Source organism: Echinops telfairi, unplaced genomic scaffold (genome assembly GCF_000313985.2).
Source record: "Echinops telfairi isolate 266 unplaced genomic scaffold, ASM31398v2 ScPeMD7_4;HRSCAF=17, whole genome shotgun sequence".
In the NCBI taxonomy this organism is placed as follows: domain Eukaryota; kingdom Metazoa; phylum Chordata; class Mammalia; order Afrosoricida; family Tenrecidae; genus Echinops; species Echinops telfairi.
Window position 1 is genome coordinate 23343268 of NW_022103900.1, and position 22587 is coordinate 23365854.

General features: G+C 42.1%; 2 protein-coding genes across 15 annotated transcripts in view; one reads left to right on the forward strand and one right to left on the reverse strand.

The window, feature by feature from the left end:
• The window catches only part of PRPF40A (pre-mRNA processing factor 40 homolog A), a 51869-nt gene extending 48408 nt beyond the window's left edge, over positions 1 to 3461 (forward strand). For 8 of the 10 annotated variants that reach the window (XM_013004980.3, XM_004703818.4, XM_030887936.2 and 5 more), the window contains 5 exons: positions 588 to 674; positions 758 to 854; positions 936 to 997; positions 1628 to 1759; positions 2406 to 3461. In XM_013004980.3, the coding sequence (XP_012860434.1) occupies positions 588 to 674; positions 758 to 854; positions 936 to 997; positions 1628 to 1759; positions 2406 to 2498 (471 nt within the window). In that variant the 3' untranslated portion in view covers positions 2499 to 3461. Of the gene's footprint in view, positions 1 to 578; positions 675 to 757; positions 855 to 935; positions 998 to 1627; positions 1760 to 2405 lie in introns of all 10 variants that reach the window. The other 2 variants (XM_045298563.1, XM_045298567.1) reach the window with 1 other exon arrangement.
• Positions 3462 to 9323: 5862 nt separating this feature from the next.
• FMNL2 (formin like 2) overlaps positions 9324 to 22587 on the reverse strand; it is a 345204-nt gene continuing 331940 nt past the window's right edge. The window contains exons 22-27 of one of the 5 annotated variants that reach the window (XM_030887757.2): positions 19310 to 19473; positions 18325 to 18426; positions 16090 to 16188; positions 15230 to 15350; positions 12564 to 12610; positions 9324 to 11294 (exon numbers count right to left, since the gene is read on the reverse strand). In XM_030887757.2, the coding sequence (XP_030743617.1) occupies positions 11256 to 11294; positions 12564 to 12610; positions 15230 to 15350; positions 16090 to 16188; positions 18325 to 18426; positions 19310 to 19473 (572 nt within the window). In that variant the 3' untranslated portion in view covers positions 9324 to 11255. Of the gene's footprint in view, positions 11295 to 12516; positions 12611 to 14039; positions 14166 to 15229; positions 15351 to 16089; positions 16189 to 18324; positions 18427 to 19309; positions 19474 to 22587 lie in introns of those variants that run through there. The other 4 variants (XM_045298702.1, XM_045298703.1, XM_045298704.1 and 1 more) reach the window with 4 other exon arrangements.

Sequence of the window (22587 nt, forward strand, 5' to 3'; positions counted from 1 at the left end):
AGACTTCGCCTTTCCCACCAACTTAATGATTGTTTTAATAAAATTTTGAATTGTAATCCACAGAGATAGCATTCATGTTCTCATTAGAATTAAATTGTCCTAGGTTATCTATATTTGAGTAAGGGAAAGAGATTTTCATTTAGTCTAAGACCAACTCCAGTTATCTTACTTCATGGATGACTTAGAGCTAGTTATTTATCTCAGTGTTTAGCTACTTAGCCAAAGCCATAGGCATCGGAAAATCCATGCTTGGTTGGCATATTTTAAAAACTGTTATCACTTTGTTCTGCAGATGATGTTTTCTTAGAGTATCAGTTGTTCACCATTCTCATAAAACTACTTTTTATCAAAGCTGTGTTGTTGAGATGTCTAAATGAGGAAATTATGAAATTTGTACAAAGGATTGGAGAAAAATTTTAAGTGATAATAGTTTTTAATAATAATTCTATACATTCTCAATTGGATATATCCTAAATATGTTAAATGGAGGTTTATTGTAAGAACTTTTGTTTATATGGCTTTTAAAAAATTCCTCATGATAGAATTCTATAGTAATTGCTAACAATTTTGTTTTCTTGGCCCGGAAGCATGAATGTCAGCACCATCACTCAAAGAACAAGAAACATTCTAAGAAATCTAAAAAACATCATAGGAAACGTTCCCGCTCTCGATCGGTAAGGAAATTTTGTAAATTGCACCATAAGTATATTGAAATATTGCCAGCATCAACATGAATAAAATTATTTGTGTTGGTTAGGGATCAGATTCAGATGATGATGACAGCCATTCAAAGAAAAAAAGACAGCGGTCTGAATCGCGTTCTGCTTCAGAGCATTCTTCTAGTGCAGAGTCTGGTAAGCAGTTCTATTTTGTTTAAAGTCATTGACACTAGTATGTCCTCAAATTCTAATCCTTCTTTCTTTCCTGTTGCCTAGAGAGAAGTTATAAGAAGTCCAAAAAGCATAAGAAGAAAAGCAAGAAGAGGAGGCATAAATCTGTAAGCAATATTCTAATTGTTAAACCTTATGTACACTTTGCACTCAATTCTGTCAGCCACAGGTGAATCTCTTTGTTTCTAGCCCTTTGTAGAGCACAGCACCCGGGCTTGTTTTGTAGAATCTCTTTCAGAGCCTGTACATCTTTAAGCTAGTTATTCTTTTATCACATTTTTAGCAATTCCTCCCTTACCAAATTTGAGGAAACCGTTTTATTGCACGGTTGTCAGCATACAGGATGTGATTAGACCAATATTTTGTATATGGCTAAAAGAGCAAGTGCTTTATTGGTTTAGTGATAAAATGTAATAGCTATTTATTTACATTTACATGGTAGACTTTTATCTGAAGTATACCTTAGCCCTTAATTTATGAGGCTTTCTTTTAATTATATATTACCCTATCAGAATGTCATCCTATGAGAAAAAGCAGATCTCTCTTGTGAACTTTGACAGTCTTAATAGAATCCTTGAGGTTAAAAATTCAAATTTTGTTTCATGGCCCTTTCTAAGACTCATGGGAAATGTCACATATGTTCATACACTTGGATGTTCATAAATATTATCCTTTGTATGAAGACTTTATAAAGCACAGCAGAGAATTCATCAGAAAGTATACATATTATTTCATAGGATTCACCAGAGTCAGATGCTGAGCGAGAGAAGGACAAGAAAGAAAAAGACCGGGAAAGTGAAAAGGACAGAACCAGACAAAGATCGGAGTCAAAACACAAATCACCCAAGAAAAAAACTGGAAAAGATTCTGTAAGTATTCAGAATCTTTTTGGATTAAAGACTTCTTGTATTTCCAAAATACAAAAGTGGATACCATTGTCAAAATCATGACAGTGTTTATAGATAGAATAGGTGTGCATTCAAGTTACTGTGTACAGAGGGAAAAGAAACTGTACCCTTCCTTTATAAGTTAACATTGTCCATTTTCAATGGCTCTGCCTCACAGATAATGCAGTAATTGTATATTTATTTGTTGTCGTTATTGATATATGACTTGCTTAAAAATTCTGTTTATGTTAAACTGTATTCAACGTCAAACACTGATATGCCAACCTAGAATACGTGCGAAATAAACAAGGAATTTGGTGCCTCAGAACAGTTGGTTTCCATTAAGTAGAAGCAAAGTGCTTCATTAAAAAAAAATTGTTAAGAGGAAAAATCTGTTGTGTACCATTTTCAGTATATGAGAAGTTTGATTTTAAGTTTGGTGATCATTCTAATAAAATAACCAATGAATGAGGGCTCAGTCTGTAATCCATTGGCAGTCTTTGGGGGGAAGTTCCCCGTGATGTTTCTGAGGCAAAGAACCCATAGAGATTTATCTCTATTTAAAGGTCCATTACTTACATTTGAGGGATACTGACTTCATCTTTAATTGTATTCATTGTCTTTTCAGGGTAATTGGGATACTTCTGGTAGTGAACTGAGTGAAGGAGAATTAGAAAAACGAAGAAGGACCCTTTTGGAGCAACTGGATGATGATCAATAAAATATACCAAATATATGTTTACAGTATGATTTACATCTAATTCAGACCAGGGACTCTATTTTAAGTTCAATCGAAATAACACTGGGTTTTAATTATATCACAGAACAAAAAGTGCATTTAAGTATATTATTATTGTGGACTTGACTTTATAAAAACAAAAGAAATTGAAAATACTTCTGATTCTATAACAAGAATCATATTTTCATATGATCATAACTATCTGTGACCCTCTCACAGGGCACTGCAGGTTGGATTAAAGGTGGCAATTTACTGATAACTGCAGGTGTCTCCACTTTGTTCAAAGGCTAAGTCATGAAGTGATTTGATTTACTGTATAGAAGTTGGATTTTGACATTATAATGAAATTTTTTTATATACAGTAGTACAAAGAAAGCACCAGCAACTGATAAAATTGCTTTTTTGTGTGCTACCGAACTAATTAAAGCTGATAAGATCTTTTTTTTGGTGAGCTCCTAAGAAATAGGTGAATTTGATGGGAATCTGGTAGACCCTGAACTACAGTGGTGCTGATGAGCACTGCTGTAATACAGCCACCATTCTTTTTACAAAACACAATACATTTTTGAAAGGCTATTACGAGGGCATTATTTTCAGCATTTATTTTGAGGTGATGTTTAAGAAAATTAACATCAAATCAAATTGTAAATTAGTTTAAATATATTTGCCTTAAGGACCTACTAAAGAATGTGCCACCAAATTTTAAATGATAGTTGCAATATCCTTGTCTAGAACAAAAATCAATGTTGACGTAAGTATTTTCTTTAACAGAGTTGTCTTTTTTCTTTTCTTTTTTTTTTACTCCAACCTCTCTCTTTTTTCATTGCGGAAGTCTTTTACCTTCCCCTTCATTGAGAAGTATTGACTTCGTGGTACACATTCTAAAGCATTTCTTATTTGAATATTTTTGTACATTTTTATCAATTATTAAACCTTCTCTTCTAGCGTGTACTAGTATTTATTTCTACTTAAACTGCTGAGCTCTAAAGAAACTGTATGATCATTTAAAGATATTAAAGACCCGAAATTTTGCTTTATCCTACCCATAATAGCTAGTTTACTTCCCAGTTTTAATATCTAAGGATGTTATAGATCAGTGCATTTAAAGCCCCTTTCTGCAGGATATTTTAGGGAGACACTGGTTTGAACAAAGTGAGAATACTCTTTGATGCTAACTTTTGAAGGTTGGTAATGTAATTTATACTACTTTTCTTCTGTGCAGATTTCTTTAAAGTAAGTATTAGCACATAGTGTTCGGTATTTTCTAGGCATTACCTTGGATTTTGTCATTCTTTTAATTTGCTCATTGAACACAGTTCTTTTTACTTTTCCTTCATCTTAATGTCATTGAAAGTGAGACTTGATATATTGTAGTACAAGAAAGTTGTCAGGATACCACTTTGCCTCCCGTCTCCTTGTTTAAATTGATAGTCTGCAGTGTTCACTGTTTTAAAATCAACAAGGGTGGGGAAATTATGTTTCTAAGTTTCTACCAAATCGTTTTTGTGCTATGAAATTTTCCATGACCGATACTGATCTGAGAAAATGAAGTAATCACATTGCTTGAGATTATGTCTCCAATTACATATTCAAACCAAAATATATATAATAACTATTTTGACAACAAGGGAGTTGCCTACATTTACTTCTCAGAAGTCCCATTGTAATGCTACTAAATATTAATCGTGTCATATATTGACATGAAAGTCTTAGGCATAAGATATTGGCAGAAATACTAACAATACTTCACAAAATAATTTAGAATCTGTAAAACATTGTTTTAATCACTTCCATGACTGATGATTTTTAAAGTACAATCTTAAAATACTGATATTTTAATCTAAATAAAAAACTACCAATGTGTTTTAGTATGTCCTCAAAACAGATTTCTGTATTTCTTACAGAGACCAACACACCGTCTGATCACATTAGATCCATTCAAGGCAATGCAAATTCAAATTTCACGTTAGTATTCCCTCATGAAAATGATTAGAACTAAAAACAGATGGGGGTGGACAGCGTACAATTGAAAATACATCTTAGCTTATAGACTTTCCTGTAAAAGTTGTAGCTTTGAAGTCACTTAATACTAGTCTGCCTTTGGTCCCATCAAAGGGCATTTAGTTGTCAGTTCTTAATAGTTTGAAAGCGTAGATGGAAAGTTACTAGGTTTGGTTAAGAGCAAGAGTTCTGAGAGAATCATTTCAGCCATTATGTTTCTAATTCTTCCGTTTGGCAATGGCTGAATTGTCTTGGGATATTGGTGTTGCTAGTATTTAACATAAATGTTCAAACAGGAAAGCGTGTTGATGTACATAGGGAAGTTCAGACTTCATTTAATCCTTACTCACTTATCTTCAGTATCATTTGTATCAATGAGTTACTAGATTAAATTCAAAATAAAATCATGTTTTAAAGTCAATATCGTAATTGTTCGGTTTTCTCACAGATGGAAAATAATTTATATTATGAATACTTAATAGCTATTTAAATACAAATTATTTAAATGTATTTAAATAACTAATTCTTAGTAAGTTACAGCAATGATCCCACCTTAATTTTTTTTAACACGGTGACCATTTCATTATCCTTAGCCAAAGTATATTCAGCATATTAGTTTGGTTGGGGGTTTTTTTTGGTTTTTGTTTTTTTTTTTTTCAAATGTATTTTGGACTTACCTTCATCTGATAATGGTTAAAATATAGCTATTGTTCCATCATTGGATTTTGTGGAAATTTGGTTTCACTCTATTAGATTGCAAAATAACGGAGTTGGCCTAGAATTGGCCACTTAATTTATTCATAGTGATAGGTTGAAGAGTGTGTAAAACTCTTGAAATGTTTTCTGTTCATTTTATTGGAAAAAGCCTGATTTTGTTTGATTACCAAAGGACCTGTGTCCCACGTAACAGAGGTTGGCTTAGGTGCTCCCAGTGCTGATAGTCACCCCCAATGCTGACCAGTATTGATGTATGTTTGCATCCAGAAAGGAATGGTTAACCCCCCTCTATATGAAGATTTAAAAAAAACAAAACACCTCATGCTATTTAAGAGAACGGTTTCCAATCAAATAGTGCCCAGGGAAGAGAGATGAATGCTTTTTTTCCCCTTAAGGTTCATAGGTTATTTTAAGTATGTTATGTAAATTTAATGTAAGCTAGAGAGTAAAGAACTTCAGCTTTTAAAATGAAATAAACATTTCTAAATGCATATTGTGACAAAATATTTTCTGGTATCTTAAGCCTACACACTCGCTATATTGGGGAGCACACTCACTATATTGGGGATGTCTCAATATTAAATGAACTTTAAAAGTCAGCAGCCGTATCTTCTGTAGACACCCTGGTAGCATAGTAGATTATGGGTTGGGCTGCTAATTGCAAAGTCAGCCTTTCAGAATCACCAGCCAATCTGGTTAAAATGGCTTTCTATTTCCTTAAAGAGGTACAGGTTCGGAAACACGGACAGTTCTACCCTGGCCTAGATAGGTGGTTGGTGTGAGTCAGAATGAACTTCATCGATGGCAGTAAGTAAATGGCCTGTATAGGTAAATGAACCAGTTCCACATGAAAGAAAAAACGAATTACATTTTCATACAACTGTTCTAGTAAGCTTACATGGTTTAGATAATGACACACTGATGTAATTGTTAACTTATTCATAACTTGCTTTTGGTTTTGTTTTCCACTAAATGGTGGTAATAGAAGTTCCTCAGCGCTGGGCATTTGTTTTGTTTCACTATTATATCCCTGAGAAACAGAACTGCAGCCGTTGAATGTACAATACTGCTTGATAAGACGTGTGCCCCCAGGAACCACAGCACCCATCATTTAAAGGGCTAGGAAAGGGCTAGTCACTACAAATGATGTAACTAAAGCCAAAGACATGGCGCTGAGTTCCTTTCTCTTTAGTACCAGCACTTTCTCTTTATTGCTATTTCAGAAAAGCTTGCTAGCAAGAACATACCAGGTGTGTGTTTGTTTTAGTAAGGTAATATATTACAATTATTTGAAACATTAATTGGTGTGCCACCATAGTTCAAAGAACCTTTGAGGTGGTAACATTCAGTTTGAAAAGCCCTAGGGCATAAGAAGCTTCACTGATGCAACAGGTGCTCTGATAGTGCTTTTGGTAGGAGCTGCACTAACAGGGTAGCAAGTCAAACTCACAGCTCTATGGGAGGATTTGGAAACACCTCGGAATCCGAAACAACTTGATAGCAGTGGCTTGGTGTTCTTTCATTTTTACTCCTACTTACTTAGCTTGCCTCTCTAGCTTATAACAGCTCGTGGCACAGCAGGTTCCTAGTTGGCTAACTACAAGGTCAGCAGAGCAAAACCAGAAACCACTGTGGGAGAAAGATGCGACTTGGTAGTCCTGGAACAACTGACTCTAACCTACAGGGACGGTTCTCTGTCCAGTAAGGTCACCATGAGTTGGAAATGACTGGCTTGTTAAGTTGAGACCCTAACTTTTAAGCAGCAGGTGCTCTACTTTCTGAATTTGCTGTATGAAAACTCACAAAACTAGCTTTTGTAAGTCTAAATAGGGTCTCGTTGCTAGTGAACCAGAGTGGTATTGGCTTAATTTGATGAAATTGTCTAAGTGTAAATTGTCAATAATTGGTAAACCTAGCTAAACCTAATTTTGAATTATGGGTTGTAAAATGAGTCATTGCCTACGGGTTCCAATTCTTTACTGTGCTTTTCCTTGGATATCTAAATGTGCTACTCACAAGCATCTTATTTTTTAATCTTACCTGCACACATTGTTGGTACGTGTTCACCATCTAGCCTCTCCTTAGAGGTAAACTGAAGACTGGTGAAAGGTGAGTAATGGGGGGAACATGGTTTCTACTTTGTATGTAATTGCCACATTTTCTCATATGTTCTGACGTAAGTAAACTCATGAAAGTAGACCTTTTGTAAATAAATGTAATTAAGAAAAAATGCATCTTTACTAATTTAGAAGTCAGCTTTTTCCTTTCAGTCAGCTCTGTTGTGAGTTGCTTGATGCCTACACTGCTTATTCTGCCATACCTGTTTTATAAAAAGTATACCAACACTTTCTTCATGCAGAGGAGGCAATTTTTAAAGAAATGGCAAACCCTTTTGTATGAACTTTGCTGGTGGTAATTATCAAAGTTTATGTAACTGGTATTAAAGTATAATCCTCAAAAAAAAAAAGAAAAAGTATGATCTTCCTAGTCTAAAGTAACTTCAGGGGAGAAAATAATAGCTCTACTGTAATGAATCAAAGCAGAGTTGATGAAATGAGTATTAAGTCTCGTTCTTTGTTTCTTGTTCTATTGAATAGGATGCTGGGCATTGCAGTGAGATTTATTTAGTATTGGAGGAATGGAAGTGGAGAACAGGGTGCTTGAACTGAATCAGTGACGAATGTTAAAAGTGGGGCTAGTTATGTAGTACCATAAACCTAACCTTATCTGCTCCTTTTGAACCTAACCTGCTAGTTTTGGTTTTAAAACATGTCGACTTTGGAGATGTTCAAGAGGTTTCTCTGTTATACACTTGTATTGATATAAAACGAGAGATTCTTACCAACTCCATCATTTAACTTTTTCACCCCTTATAAAGCTTCAGTGACAGTGTATAACTGGCACAATAGAAAGAGAACCAAGTAGGGACAAAAATCTTTCACAACTAAAAAAAAATTGGTGACTGCAGAGCTAGTCAATTCATTTTCCTGAGCCAGTTTCCTCGCGGATACAATAACATTGCTGTAATTTAAAAACAACCAACATGCATGTTTTTCCACCAAACTGCAACTCTAGTGCATTTATTCCTGTGTCTGTTGTGTGATTTATGTAGGCACATGGGGAATCCCCTCTCAGGCTGCTTGAGAGAAATTAAGATCTTTAATTCATAACAATCTGTTTCAAGTAAAGAGTGCTGATAGAAAAGATGGCAGTGGTAAGGAGCCCTGGTGGCATAGCGTGGGGTTCGGCTTTGGACTGCTGACCCCGGGGTCAGCAAATTGAAGCCCCCAGCTGCTCTTCCCCGGTGAAGAGTGAGAGCGTCTCGGACCCACGATAGTTTTTCCTAATTTAAGGGTGGTTGTCCTGGGAACCACTGTTAGCTGTGGGTTTGGGTGTTTTCCTCTCAGGGCTGCAGAAAGGAGTAATGGTAATAGTGACAAAGAATGGTTATTTTAACAATTTCTTAAAGGGCCATGCCCTCTTTTTAAGTTTTATTAAGCATTGGACTGCTAACAACGAGGCTGGTGGTTCGGATCCACTGGGCGACGGATGAGTCTGCTCCTATAAAGATTTATAGACTTTGGAAACTACTCTGAGTTGGCAATGCATTTGGTTATGGTTTTATTGTACCAGTTGAAGGGTTTTCTAAAATGGATTACAAGTTTCTTCACTTTCAGAAAAAAGTAATCCTTTCTAGATGACTTAAGAGATTTGTATGTGAGCAGTGGTGGCCTGCAAATGTCCTCCAACTGCCTGTAGGTGCCTCCAAGCGAATGTATCTGGCGGGTGCACAGTTACTTCTAGTTGTATATGCAAATGACCCTAATGCTTTAAACTAGGTTTGACAGGTGACATCTCAAAAAAAACGAGAGCACTGGTTCTCTGGTAGCTGTAAGCTTATGAGTAAGAGTTTTGAAGATGCATCTTTAATTCCTATGTTTCATACAGCAAATAATTTTAAGAGTTTATGGAAGGGAGAGAGTCTTTCCTAAAATTTTCCAAATATATTTTGGTTTAAAATTCAGTTAGCAAGCCACTACATAAAACTTCTTAAATGTTCCATTAACAGACTACAATATTACACGAGGGTAGTGTAAATAATTTTATTTGTTCATATGCCATGAAAAGACCAGGAAAGTAACATGAGCTGCTTTTATAAAACATGTCTAATATTGCTAAGAAGCAGGCCTATTAAACAGAAGAACATGCCAACATTACTGTCCATTTCTAGAAGAACAAAGAGGTGATTATTTTGTCATGTGCACGTCAACGTTGAACGTTGACCAGCTGGGCAGTGAGAAAGGGCCAGCTACTTGGGTTATTTCACTGGTGGCTATTTTCATTTGTTTTCATCAACATTTAATCAACAGACTAAATCTTGGCATGTTCTTTTTTTAAAGTACAAATTTATGGGAATGTGCCAGCAGGTGACAGTTTTAAAGTAATCTTTCTGTAAATAGGTACACTAATGTGAAATGTGATAACTGATCCCTAAACAATCCTTGTAGTTAAATATATATATTAAAAAAAACCTATAAGTTAAAATAACATTCAGATTGTATAGCATAGGCTGATGCATTTTTTAACAATATTTACATTATTACCCAGAGGCTTAGGTGGGAATTAAAGAGAAGTGTAAAAACCATAAAAAACTGCACCGATTTTATAGCAAAATATCTGTACATTTAAAAAGATCATATAACTACACATTATCAAAGGAAAATGGGACTTTCACCAAGGGGCTCACATAAGCATAACATGAGATTCAGTGGTTAAATACTATACAATAAACTTTACAATTATTAATTGATGAATTATACCCAAGAAGGTAAGCCGGAGCAGAATGTATATTATGAAAAGTACAAATTTAACTTCAGTCCAGTTTTTAACTTGGGAAAAATCAAGTGCCCTGCCAGAGAAGGAAAAACAACAGTGGCTTAGTTGGCCATTTAGTCCCATTACATAGCACTGAAGCTTGTTCCAATGTGAGTATTTCAGCAACTTCCTTCCAATACCCCATGAGGTCATCTGGGAAAAACAACAGCTTTGATACAGATGTCAGATGTATCTTTTCCAATTAACACAAAAAAAAACACCCTGCGATTGTCAGGAGAGTAAGGCCGGGTTAATACTACTGCTAGCAGACGTCTGTCTATAGAACTTAGTAAACTCCCTGGTGAGCAAGGCACCGATTTCTATTCTCAGATTAACCATAAATGGTCCTCAGAAATCCGATTACTGAGATGTTAACTTTAGTGTTAATAAATACATTTGCATTATTTAAAAAGCTGCCTCTAGCTGAAGAACACAGTACTGTAAATAACGTTTAAACAACGGTTTATGCCTTCAAAGCCTTGCATCCATACCAGTAACTCAAGGGCACCATCGAACCCCAGCACAGAAGTGGAATGGGAAACGGGCCAAAGGTTTGGATGACCTCTGTGCCACAGCAGTTGCTTCCTGTTTGCCCTTGGGTATGGTCAGGAGAAGTTTACCTATGCTTTCACAACTTTCTCCACGTTGCAAGCCCTTAAAAATACGACGTTAATGGGTATGGCTGAAACAAATTGATTCCTTAAAAGATAGCAACAGGAGCCCACAGCAGATGCATCCGCGTCATTTACAACTTCACAGGAAACTAGGGTGAGCTATCATGGGACATTCACGATGATGGATAAATGAATGCATTGTGAGATGTACATTTTGGTTAAACTGAATAACATTAAAATCAAACCCTATTGCTTTGCTTTGATTAATCTGAGCAGGTCCTTTCACTTTTAGGCACTTGTTAACAAGGGTGGAGAGGAAAGCCCATTTTTAAGATACTATGTATTTGCTATAGCTGAGCCCTTAAGAATGTTTATCTGTGTTCTGTAGGTTGCTATTAGATAGTTGCATGTTCCCGTGGACACAGTTTCATTCATGCACGCCCTGCAGGCAAGTCTTGAGCTCACATCATGATTTCGGCACCATTAGCAGAACGCAAGTTCTGATCATCAAAGCGCCGCCTGATGCTTCTCCTCACCGCATCGGCCCGTCTGTATGGCTGGTTTCTAAGATCTGTAAAAAGGAGAGCACCAATAAGAATGGCAACCTTTAATGTCAAGTGTCTAAGTAAGAAAAGGCCAACTGGCAGCCAATCAAAGCAGCTTGTGTAGAAGAGTCAGCTAAATGGCCCTTCAACAAACAGCATTGAGCCAGAGATGCGGTTTTTGCCCTCAGTAGTTACATAGCAATCAAACCAGGATGTAACACTGGTGGGGTTCTGGCACTTTTCGAGATAAAAGTAGGAGAGGACTTCCATCACTGGCCAGAGTCTAACTTGGATGACTGACTTTGAAATATTTCAGTTGAAAGCTGTGATTTGGTCCTTGCCTCCCCTAAGCACCCCAAGAAACCGGCATATCAATAATTGTGGCAAATTTTAAATTGCAAAAATAAAAGACTTGCTCAGCCCTTTTCCTTAAGTTTTGGTCAAGAAAGGAACCTCATAGAATGTTTGACCTCCCCTCATATTTAAAATAATTGTTTCCCAGTTTGTAAATTGGTAGCTGGCCCTTAAAGAATGGATTCTGGCTTCTCTTCATAAAGCTGGAAGATACGGCAGAACTAGGTAACCAACCGTAGCTGAGTGGAAGATGAGGCCTATACTACTTTCCCGTCTGGTACTCTCCTAGCGCCCCCCCGCCCCCCCTGCATGGTGGAATTCTAAATTCAAGCAAGGACTTAGTTTTGCACGGCACAACATGATAAACACTCAGTTACTAACAAAAGGCTAGCAGTTAGAATCCACTCTGGTCCCTCAAGAGAAAAGGCACAGCCACTGAAAAGCCTGTAAGGCTCAATTCTATGCCTGCCTTCTATTCATGGGGTCAGAATCAACCAGAAATTGTTGGTTTGTTAAATCTGTCCAGTCCCTGCTTCCTGGCCCAGAGTGGTAATGGAATGTCGGGGCTGTACTTTTGACTAAGGGGTATGCCGTCAGTGACTTGTGCCTCATTCCTGAGTTCCTCAGAATACCTTGAAAGCCACAAAGGAGTAAGGGAAGAAGAGTAGCACCCAATGCAAGGAGAATCATCAGTAAATACCCTGCCTGGCCCAAGCCATCACACTCGAACGTGGAAGCAGGGCAAGAAAGAGTCCACCGGAGAGGCCCAGACTCACATCTGTGGATTGTAAGGTGAGACTCTCACCAGTAAGTATTACCCTTGGCCGGCCGTGCACTGAAACCATTGATCTGCATACAGAGAGAGGAGGAAGCTAAGTAAAAAGTGATGCTTGCCAGCTCTGTGTATCCTCCACCACCGGTGTGCTAGAAGAAATCCTTACCCTCGAGTGAACATTGGGAAATTTAGTGATATTATTCTTCTTTAAGGCTAAACAGAAACAAAAACAACAAAAAATGATGGTTAAGTAAAAATGGGATGAAAATGGAAAGCAACTCAACTTAGTGCTTAACATTCCTGGGTTTGTTAGCCAACAGAGGGGAGCTAGTGGGAGGTCATTACTAGGAGAAGTGTTAGATAAATAAAGGGAGGAGGAAAGGGCCTTCCCACCCAGTTCCAAGCTGCTTTGAAGATTGGCTCCAAGAAGACAGTCCAGCAGCAAAACAGGCAGGAAACACTGGCCGCGCAATGAGTTTCTGACTTGTTAATAAGCACTGGGGGGTAAGTACACTGCAGAGCAGGCAAAGAAACCACATCCTTTGAAGGCTCCAAACATACACGTGCAATTCATTCATAAACTGCTCATGTCACAAAACAAACGCCTACTCAGTTCCCTGTCAGTCCCAGCACAGGAGTCAAATGAAGGTGATTTCCTGTTAGAGTATGTGTGTTATCAACAGAAGAGATGTTCCTTTTGTAGCCGTTAAAATCGTGGTGTTTTGGGGTTTTTTTTGGTTTTTTAGTTCTAAGAACGGTAGCAATAATGCTACCATCCTGGTATATGAAGCAGGCAGGAGATTTTTTTTCCGTGTTTAAATTTAATCACAGAAGAAATAACCAGGGCTTATTAGACACCAGAGGCAGCAAGCAGTGTAGAAGTATCGATATGATTGCAGGTGATCCTAACGCACTGTTTTTATGCCCTGCCTCAAAAGTTGCTCTATCTGAAATTGCTGAGAGCTGAACTGGGGGTGACACTCGGAAAAGTGACTTGCAAGGCAGGGTTGCTGCCAAGCTGTGTCAGCCCGCATCATGCAGGCATGCTTCTAAATCAAGGCTGTGTGTGTTGTTTGTTCGGTGAGCTTCAGCACACAGATAATACAGCTGAGGAAGGTACAATTTGAAGCGATGGCTAGTTCACAACACCTGCAAGTCATTTTGCAACTTCAGAGCACTGCGCATCCCTGAGCACTTGTATAGCAGCTCATTTTACTATCAAAGCATGCTAAGTGAGTGTCTTAAAAGGGTTGGTTTAAGATCTGTAAACCTGGGAGAATGGTAAGTGCTCAATGTTAAGTCTATTTCTATCGTTTTGTGTTCAAAGGGAGAAGCCTACAAAATTTACAATTTGTTGGTCCCCATCTTGATTCTCAAAGAAGTGCTGCTTGAAGAACCATGTTTCTGAAAGTGTCTGCCAGCAGCACTTCTCTGAATTCACTCTGACACCCGGCCTCCGACTGTCACACGTGATCAGCATGGCACTGAGTAAGCAATAATGACTGGAATGCAGACACATGCAGGAGTGAGGACAACACGTCACAACACGGGGAAGGAAATTCCATGCTAGCATGTGGGGTGGCCCTGACAGACACACAGGCACATAAGAGTTCAAAAATAAATTTTAAAAAACCATAGCAACCTTTTAAGGGCATCAGGTGAGAAAGAGTAATAGTTTAGTAATGGTACTCTTCAGTGAGAACAGGTTCGCAGAAAAATCGAGAGCCACGTTTGGCGGTGCGAGCAGTAAAGGGCACAGTCTTCAGCACTGCATGGGCCATGGCAGCCAGACAAAACAAACAAGAGAGTAAAAGGCCAAGATCTGCTGCATTAGTCCATGGTTAGTCCTTTGTTAATCACGGGGGGGTGAGCTAGAAAGGGGGCAGACTATACACCCAAATGAGTTAGCGCAAGAGTTCCTCTATCTGCACCTTTGGAGGGGGTCGAAAATGGAAAGCGTTCCAAGCACAACACATACTGAAATTCCCCATGATGAAATGTCTATGTAATTTGGAAGCTGATAAACAGCTGGACAGATAGGAAAGACACTTGTTGCCGCTACTACAAGGCAGTGGCCCAAGTTACAGTTCTGTTGTACCACAGAGCCAAAACTCCTGAGAGGTGGTTCCAGCAGAAAGTATTCACTTAGGGCTTAATCACACGAGAACCTGGCTGGACGAGACACCATTCCGACTCAATAGAAGACTTGGCTCATCAGTAAAAGTATCGGCCTCCGAGTTTGTATTGGTTTTCAGTTCAGTTACCTTGAATACTGGACAGGGTAGAACTGCCCTGGTGGGTTTCTGAGACATTTGGCGGGGTGGGGGTGGTGGTGGTGGGGGGGGGTGTTTCTCTATGGGAGGAAAAAGCCCCATCTTTGTACTGCAGAGCCACTGGCAGTTTTGAACTGCTGACTTAATGAATTGCAGCCCAACCTGTAACCCCTATGCCTGAAGGAGGGATGCTAAACAGCTTGCTGGGAAAGCCTGCATAGCCCATGGTAGGCACTGAGCTGAAAGGGCCTTATCAACAATGCTCATTAACCAGGCAGATGGGGAGGAGTGGCCAGGAGGAGGAAAAGGAAAACCACCAGGAGAACTAGCCCTCTTCAAATGTAAAAGATTTCAATGATACTGAGAAACAAGAAAGATCTGACGTTTTTTCAGAGACTATTAGAGTTCTTTTGCATGCTATTATAGATCTGTCACAAACACTAATGCACAATCTCCCTGCATCATTCAGAATAAGGTCAACTGAAGGGCGTGCAAACCCTGGACAAAAGAAACTGCACTATCTGCATAAGCCCAGCCTGAGTGAAGAAATGCCCCTTACCTGTGATAATATCTTCAATGGCACCATCTTTTCCCTCATACACATGTCTGTTATCCTTAACTTGGCGCCGCCTTAGCTCTGCAATGAGCTCTTGCTGCTGTCTCTTGGATTTATGAGGAGACTGGAGGGAAGGAAGGAGGCAGAAGGTCAGTCCTGCCAGGACCCACACTGGGATTGTTGGGGGGGGAGGGGGGGTGATCAAGATGTGTCTGAGCATTGTTGCTGGTGAGTAGCCTCAGACAAAAATACAAAGAGCGGCCATGCCACATTCTATTTGAAGGCAGACAAATTCAGAAAGCTGTGTTTTTTTTCAGGGGGTGGGGCGGGGATATGTGGAAGGGGGGAAATAGGAGCATCATTTAAACTACACAAAACTCCAGCTGACATATGGGAAGGCCAAACCCTGTGACAATAGGGATGGCTAGTAACAACCATCTCCTTTTTAAACTTTGGTGCCAAGAGTAATGATGGCTGGACCCTGTGGCAATAAGGGATAGCCAGTAATGATCATCTACTTTTTAAAACTTTGGTATAGAGAGTCTCGCTGAGGAATCCTTGAGCTGTTCACCTTCATGGTCTTTTTTTACCTATCACCTTCCCATCCCTGATAATGCTCTCTGCCACTTTGCCCAGCGAAGCCTGCCTATCATCCTAAAGCCTCAGTCACTACAACAAATTTGGATTTCAATCCCAGGTCTCTTGGAAACGATGTACAAGTAAGCATTCAGCTTCATTCCAGTGACCGCTGGTCAGGCTGCAGAGGCCGAGCAGGACGTGAGGAGTGCTTATGGCAGCCCAGTGCGGGCAACCTCCCTTGCTGCCCAGAGGAGACACCGGCTTGTCGACCTAGCACGTCTTACCTTTGGGTCCTGCTGCTCCATCAGAGCTTCTTGCTCCAGGAGCTTTTCCATGAGAGCTTGTTCCTGCCTTTTCCTCAGCTCATTTTCCTCTTCAGCTTGCTGGTTGAATCCAAACAAAAACTAGGTCAATAAAACTGATATTTGTTAAGGCTTTAAAAAGTCTAAGACTCCTTAGTGAACCAGAAGTTGGAGTAAACTGAAGGTTTAGAACAGCCCCTGGGGACAGGCAGAGTGGTGGACTGATTCGGGGAGGCAGCAAACTATCCTGATGTTTTCATTGCCAGGGGTTGCTGAATAATTTTCCTTGCCCCCCCACCACCACCAGGGCCGGTAAAAAAACAAATAAATTTTGGAGCCTGTGGTTTAGAAGAGCTAAGAGTTGGAATCACCTTGGTTTTGAGACTTAAAAAAATCATTACATTATGTCTACATTTAGCCCTAATTCCACTGTCTGTCTACATGACACCCCTTTAAAATCAAGCGGTCGGACAGTCATCTTACCCAGATATCCTTTCTGGATGGTTGTCTCTACCCATGTGGTGGGGACCTACCCTTTAGACAATTGCACCTCGGGGTGTTTGTTTTGCTTCCAGAATCTATCTACCTGCTTATCACTTGTCTGCAAGCAAGGATGTAAGGTTCCTCTGCCTCCCCTTGTCCTCTTATTCCCTTTGGAGACCTTAACACAGCAACACTATTGGGCTCTCTCCACAGCAAACTCCTTCGCAAGGGAGGCAGAGTGGCTAGGCTGACAAGCACGGGGGAAGAAACGGAGCAGGTCCACCTCAGGCAGCCCTCTCACATACTCCCTCAAGTTGTCTCTAAAGTGACTTCTGTCTGGCCGTGGATCCGCTGAGCCGTTTGTCGGACGTAGAGCAAAAAAGGATGCTTACATTTGATTATTGCTTTTGTCTTCCATTTGGCTCGTACTTGGAAAGGGAAAAGAGAGACAAGTTCCCAAAGTTCCTAAAACAGCACCATCTGTGCACGAGCCCCGAAGTCAGTGGCAGACAGGGAGGGTAAGTATACCATTGAGGGCAACTAAAACACCCCCACCCTGTGTCAGTGCTGCACATGAATCTCATTGAGCCACCTAACAAGACCCCTGGGAGCAATCGCCATCTGCCACTGGTCACCCAGGCAGCACCTCGCACTACGGCTCTGCTGTGCACATGGTCCTGCTGGTGTGTCTGGCTTTGCGAACTAGCAGAGGCATTTCTCAAATGGTCTCCTACAACTTTAAATCAGCATCTATATTCTCTTGAGAATTAGATAGCATAGAGCCCCAGGCATTTGCACCCCACGGACAGTCCTCCAGCCTTGTGCTGCGAACAGGTGACCTTCCTACTGCTGGTTCCCACTGTCTCGCCCATGGGAGTCTGTGCTGTGCCTGGGTTCATGCTCACTGCCAAGGACACTTCTGATAGGAACGTAGGATCCTCACCTCGGCACTAAGCCGTGCTGGGGAAGGTGGTAAACATTCTAACCTTTTGAGTTTCAACAAAAGGCCCCACGATGATTTTCTAAAGCCATCAGGCTCTGAAAGAGCCAGGGAAGTGATCTGTCCTTCAAGTATCATTTGAAATGTCACCCACATGGTTCAAAAGGCTCCTAATGACACCAATCACGGGAGAAAGGCAGGGCTTTCCACGTGACAGTCTCAGAAACTCGCAGGACAGTTCTACCCTGTTCTGTCCAGTAGCTGTAAGTTGGCCTCAGCTCGAGGGCAGTGAGGGAGAAGGAAGAATGGCATGGATGGAAAAATGCCAGGGTAACCAAGCTGAAAACCTAGGCCCGGACTCTATCTCCTGGACCTCAGCTCCAGCATGGACCTCTGCCACAGGCCAGGTCAGACTTCTTAATGCTTCCGGCAGTATAGCTCCTACGCAGTCCCCTGCAAGGCCTGGGTCTAAGCCCCTCACATCTCCCCTGGATGGGTGAACTGCCAGTGGGGCAACAAAGGTACTGGAGTGCCTCCTTTGCCCCAGTGAATTCGCTCATGGAGACAGCCAAGAGCTCCCACCCCCACCCTCAGTTGAGCCCCAGTATTTCCTCAGTGAAGGCAGGTCAAGCATGTCCTGAGGGCCCAAGAAGCTCTCAGGCTCCACAAGGGCTCACCATCCTGTCCTGGTCACCAGAGTAGTCACCCAAAAGGACAGAGGAGGCCGCGGTAGAGCCTCAGAGCCATTCAGAGAGGGTGGCAGCACGGGCGTGGAGGGCTAGAATCCCAGTTACCTTATAGGCCTTCACAAACCGGACAAAGACCGGGAAGAAGACAGAGGGGGGGGTCGTCTTGGGGTTTTCTCCAAAATACTTCACGACATCATCAAAGGCGTCCTATGAAGAAGCAAATATCTCTTGAACTTGGGGCGATGGGGGAAAAGCTGGAGCAGTGGAGGAGAGCAAAGTAGCAGCCTGGCGCCTGCGCCACCTAGCATCACCTTCAAGAGATGCCACCTCTCCTCCACATGCTGTGATAGAGGCAACCAGGGGATGCAGGAATCCATCAATGGGACGGATGTGGGGTCTCTCCACCTCCACAGAGGTCATTCCTGCCAAGGGTTTCTGAGGCCACGACAGCACTCCTTCAAACCAACAAGGTTAGAGGCCTGAGATAAGCTACTCTGACGGCAAATCCAGTCTTTGTTCCAATCCTCCCTATAGTGGGCCCACTGAAGACTCAGCCTCTGCCTTAACCCTTCACTAAAGCAAGACAGTCATGCTAGAGCCCTTCCAATTGGTCTGCTTTCGGAGCCCCAGCCACACTTTGCTTTCCCTTCCTTGTTAGCGCATAGCTCATTCTCCACTATTTGGCTCATTGGTTTGGGTACTGGCGATACCAGGAGAGTTTAACATGTTAGAATGTGCTCCACAGACAGCCGATACACCTGGAACGCTGCTTTGATAAGCACAGGCTTGATACAAAGTGGTTTCGTTGAATACAGGACTCAGGAGAGAGTCTAGCAGTGCAGTGAGTGGGGTAAGACTGGGAGGGACTCTGGAGAAGGTAAAGATCCAAAATTAGAAAGCGACAGTAAGCATTTCAGGGCTTTCCCAGGGCCAGCATTCAGAAAGATCACCGCCCTCCCTCAACCACTCATGCTAATCACTAACTCAGTCACAAATCTCCCCCTCAGCAACCCCGCCAACAGGACCCCAAGCAGCACCCGTGCTCCACGTCACTCTGGAGACTTGTGGCTGTCCAGGGCCCTGTCCTCACCTGTGCTATCTTGGCGTCGTCCTGCAGCTTCTTCAGCTGCCCCTCGTGGTTGAGGATGAACTCCTTCAGCAGCGTGTTATGGTCGTGCATGGTGTACTCCCTCTTGGTCAAATCCATGCCCCTCTGGAGCTCCTTGACATCCAGTAACACATTCTCCAGGGAGACTGAAGCGGAGAAGACAAAGCCCAGTGAGCACGGCTGGGAGAGTCAAGAGCGCAGCCAGTCTAGCTGGTGAGCCAAGCTCTACGTAGATTCTTAGGAGAGAGAAATAAAGATGCTTAAGGGCCTTGTACCTAGTTTCTGACTTTTGGAACCAAGGTCCTTGAATGTGAGTATTTACTGAGTCCTCGTCATCAAGCACTGCATTAAGTTCTTTACACATGCTAACTCCTTTTTAAATTATCTTTATTATTTTTGTAAGCGTTTTCTGTGACTCAGGTGGAGGCTAACAGCAGATCGTCATCTGTACATTCAACAACGTACGGGCATTTCACTTTCACTCATCCATTGCAATCTCCTCGTCTATCCCCACTTACTCCGCGGATGAATTCACTTGTACTACCAACCCCATTTGCCAGCGACTATTAGAATCAGAGCAGACATGGTGTATGTAATGGAGTGAACTGTGTGCCACAAAAATAAATGCTGACAGCCCAACTCCTGGTACTTATGAACATGGCCTTGTTTGGAAATATAATCTTTAAAGATATCAGTCAGCATGAGGCCCTATGGGAGATGGGTGGATCCTAATTCCTTTTAAGTGAATATGCAGGAAGGACAGAGAGGGAGATCCGGCAAAGGCAGAGGCAGAGATTAGGCCATGCTGCAGCTACAACCCAGGACACCAAGGCTACCAGAAGGTGGGAGAGACAGGAAACGGCCCTCTAGTCCAGTAGTTCCCCTTGGCGGGGAGGGGGAGCGGGCGGTGGCGCGCTGGGGCAAACCAAGGGGGCTGGGAAAGCAGAGACATTTCTAGCCTGGATTACAAGCTATGGGACAAAAGTTTGTCACTGCCGAGGGGAGGGGTGCTAAGTGATTTATTAGGCTTTGGAAGTTCTGCTCTCCTGCCTCCGGAGACTACATGGCCTGGCTGACACTTGGAGACGAACACTTAGCTTGTGGAACCAGGAGAGAAGGAATGTGTTTCTAAGCCTCCGGGACCAGCGCTTCTGAACCTCTTCCCACTCGTGACCCACAACCCCCAACACCTCGGATTCATTGTGCGTTTGACTTCCAATTAACGTTTGGTCATTGTGTATTCAGAAACCTTTTATTTTTGCCCAATTTTTTTGCTGCCCTGGCATTCAGTTACACAGCTCTGTGGGGGATGACTGTGAGGAGTTGCGACCCACCATTTAAGAAGCTTTGCCCCAGAAAACTAATCCATGTGGCCTGTTCTAGGAGGGGACAGAGGAGGAGTTGAGCTAACAAGAACAGATTTCAACTCCAGTGACCATACACAAATACCCCATGTCTTTGATAAGAGACGGCCTGGGCACTGGCCTGGAAGCTAGGAAGTTCCTCAGCCTTGATAGGTTCAAGACATTAATCCTCTTACTCACTTCCAAGCATTCCCTTCTGAACTGCTGCTGCTCTCCAGCAGGGGGAGCAATGGAACAGCTGGACCAGCTCCAGGGACCATGAAGCCTGGAAGAAACCTTGGACAGCTAGCACCTCTTTCTAGGCTGAGCACCTTTCCTTATGTCAGAATGGTTCTTCCTGGACCCTTCCGTCAGCAGTACAGCCCCCCACCCCTTATAGCACGACTCCTGAGCCAGCTCCTCTGAGGAGGTCCAGCCCCACCTCCGCACTTGTTTCCTGGTTCAGCCCTGCAAATGGATGGATGATGAACAATGTGGGACATTGCTTGTCCCTCACAAACCGCACAAAGTCTCGTTCACCTTTGATTCTCACTGCTTCCAACATTGCCAAGTGCACAGGAGGCCCTCAATGATGTGCACGGAGTGACTGAAACGACGAGGGGACAGAGACTGGGGACAAACAACACTGAAGGAGTGAATGAACGACGGGATAAAGAATCTGCCTCGGTCCCCTGAGCATCAGCAAGCAAACCGAGAAAAAGTCCAATCACAGGGTGCCTCAATCTCATCTTCCCTACTGATCTTTTTCTTTCAAATAGTACTTTTGAGGATCTTGTTTGAATCAAATCAAACATGTTACAAATTAGTAAAGACGGAAATTTCCTTCTTAACATTTTCCTTAATTAGAATTTGACGTTAACCTGGGGGTGCTGTGGGTTGGACATTGAGCTGCTTGCAAACTGCAAGGTTGATGGTTCAAACCCACTGGCTGCTCCACAGAAAAAAGATGAGGTTGCTTGTTCCTGTGAAGGACTACAGTCAGGGAAACCCTACATAGGGCCATTCTGCGCCAGGACTGACTCGAAGGTAGTACATTTGGGTTGGGGTTCAATCTAGGCAACTGAACGCAGAAAGGCATTCGGCCCAAGTAGAACTGAAAGTGCAGCGCAATCAGCAAGCCCTCTCTCAGAAGGTCTGTCTCGGCTCACCTCATGGACGGTGAGACATGCCAACTCACAGTGACCCTACAGGGCAGGACAGAACTGCCCCTGTGCGTTTCCAAGACGGGCATTCTTTATAGGAGTAGAAAGCCCCCTCTTTCTCCTGTGGAGGGGCTGGTGGTTCGCACCCTGATATTCAAGATCGCAGCCCAGTGTGAAACCGCTATGCCATCAGAGTTCTTCCTGGTAGCGACAATCACAGCCACCCATCTCGGTCTCACTGGGGCCTCAGCTTCTGTCCCGACACTGGTGTGTCATCCCACCCACTCACATGTCCCCATCATGGAAATTGCCGTTAAGATTTGAGAATTTCTCTGGCTAGACCAGAGGATGTACATTGGTACAGACAGGAACCGAAACACAGGAATCCAGGATAGATGACTTCTTCAGGACCAGTGGTGAGAGGGGCGAGGCCTGGAGGGGGAAGGGAATGCGGGGTAGAAAGAGGGAACCAATTACAAGAATCCAAGTATAGCCTCCTCCCTGGGGAATGGACAGCAGAGAAGAGGGCGGAGGGAGACGTCAGACAGTGTAACTTATGACAAAACTATAATAATTTATGAATTATGAAGGGGGGAGGGAGGGGGAAAATGAGCAAATGATACTGAGGGCTAAAGTAGAGGGCAAATGTTTTGAGATTGATGAGGGCAACAAGTGTACATAGGTGCTTGACTCAATGGATGTATGCATGGACTGTGATAAGAATTGCCCAGGCCCTCAATAAAATAATTTTTTT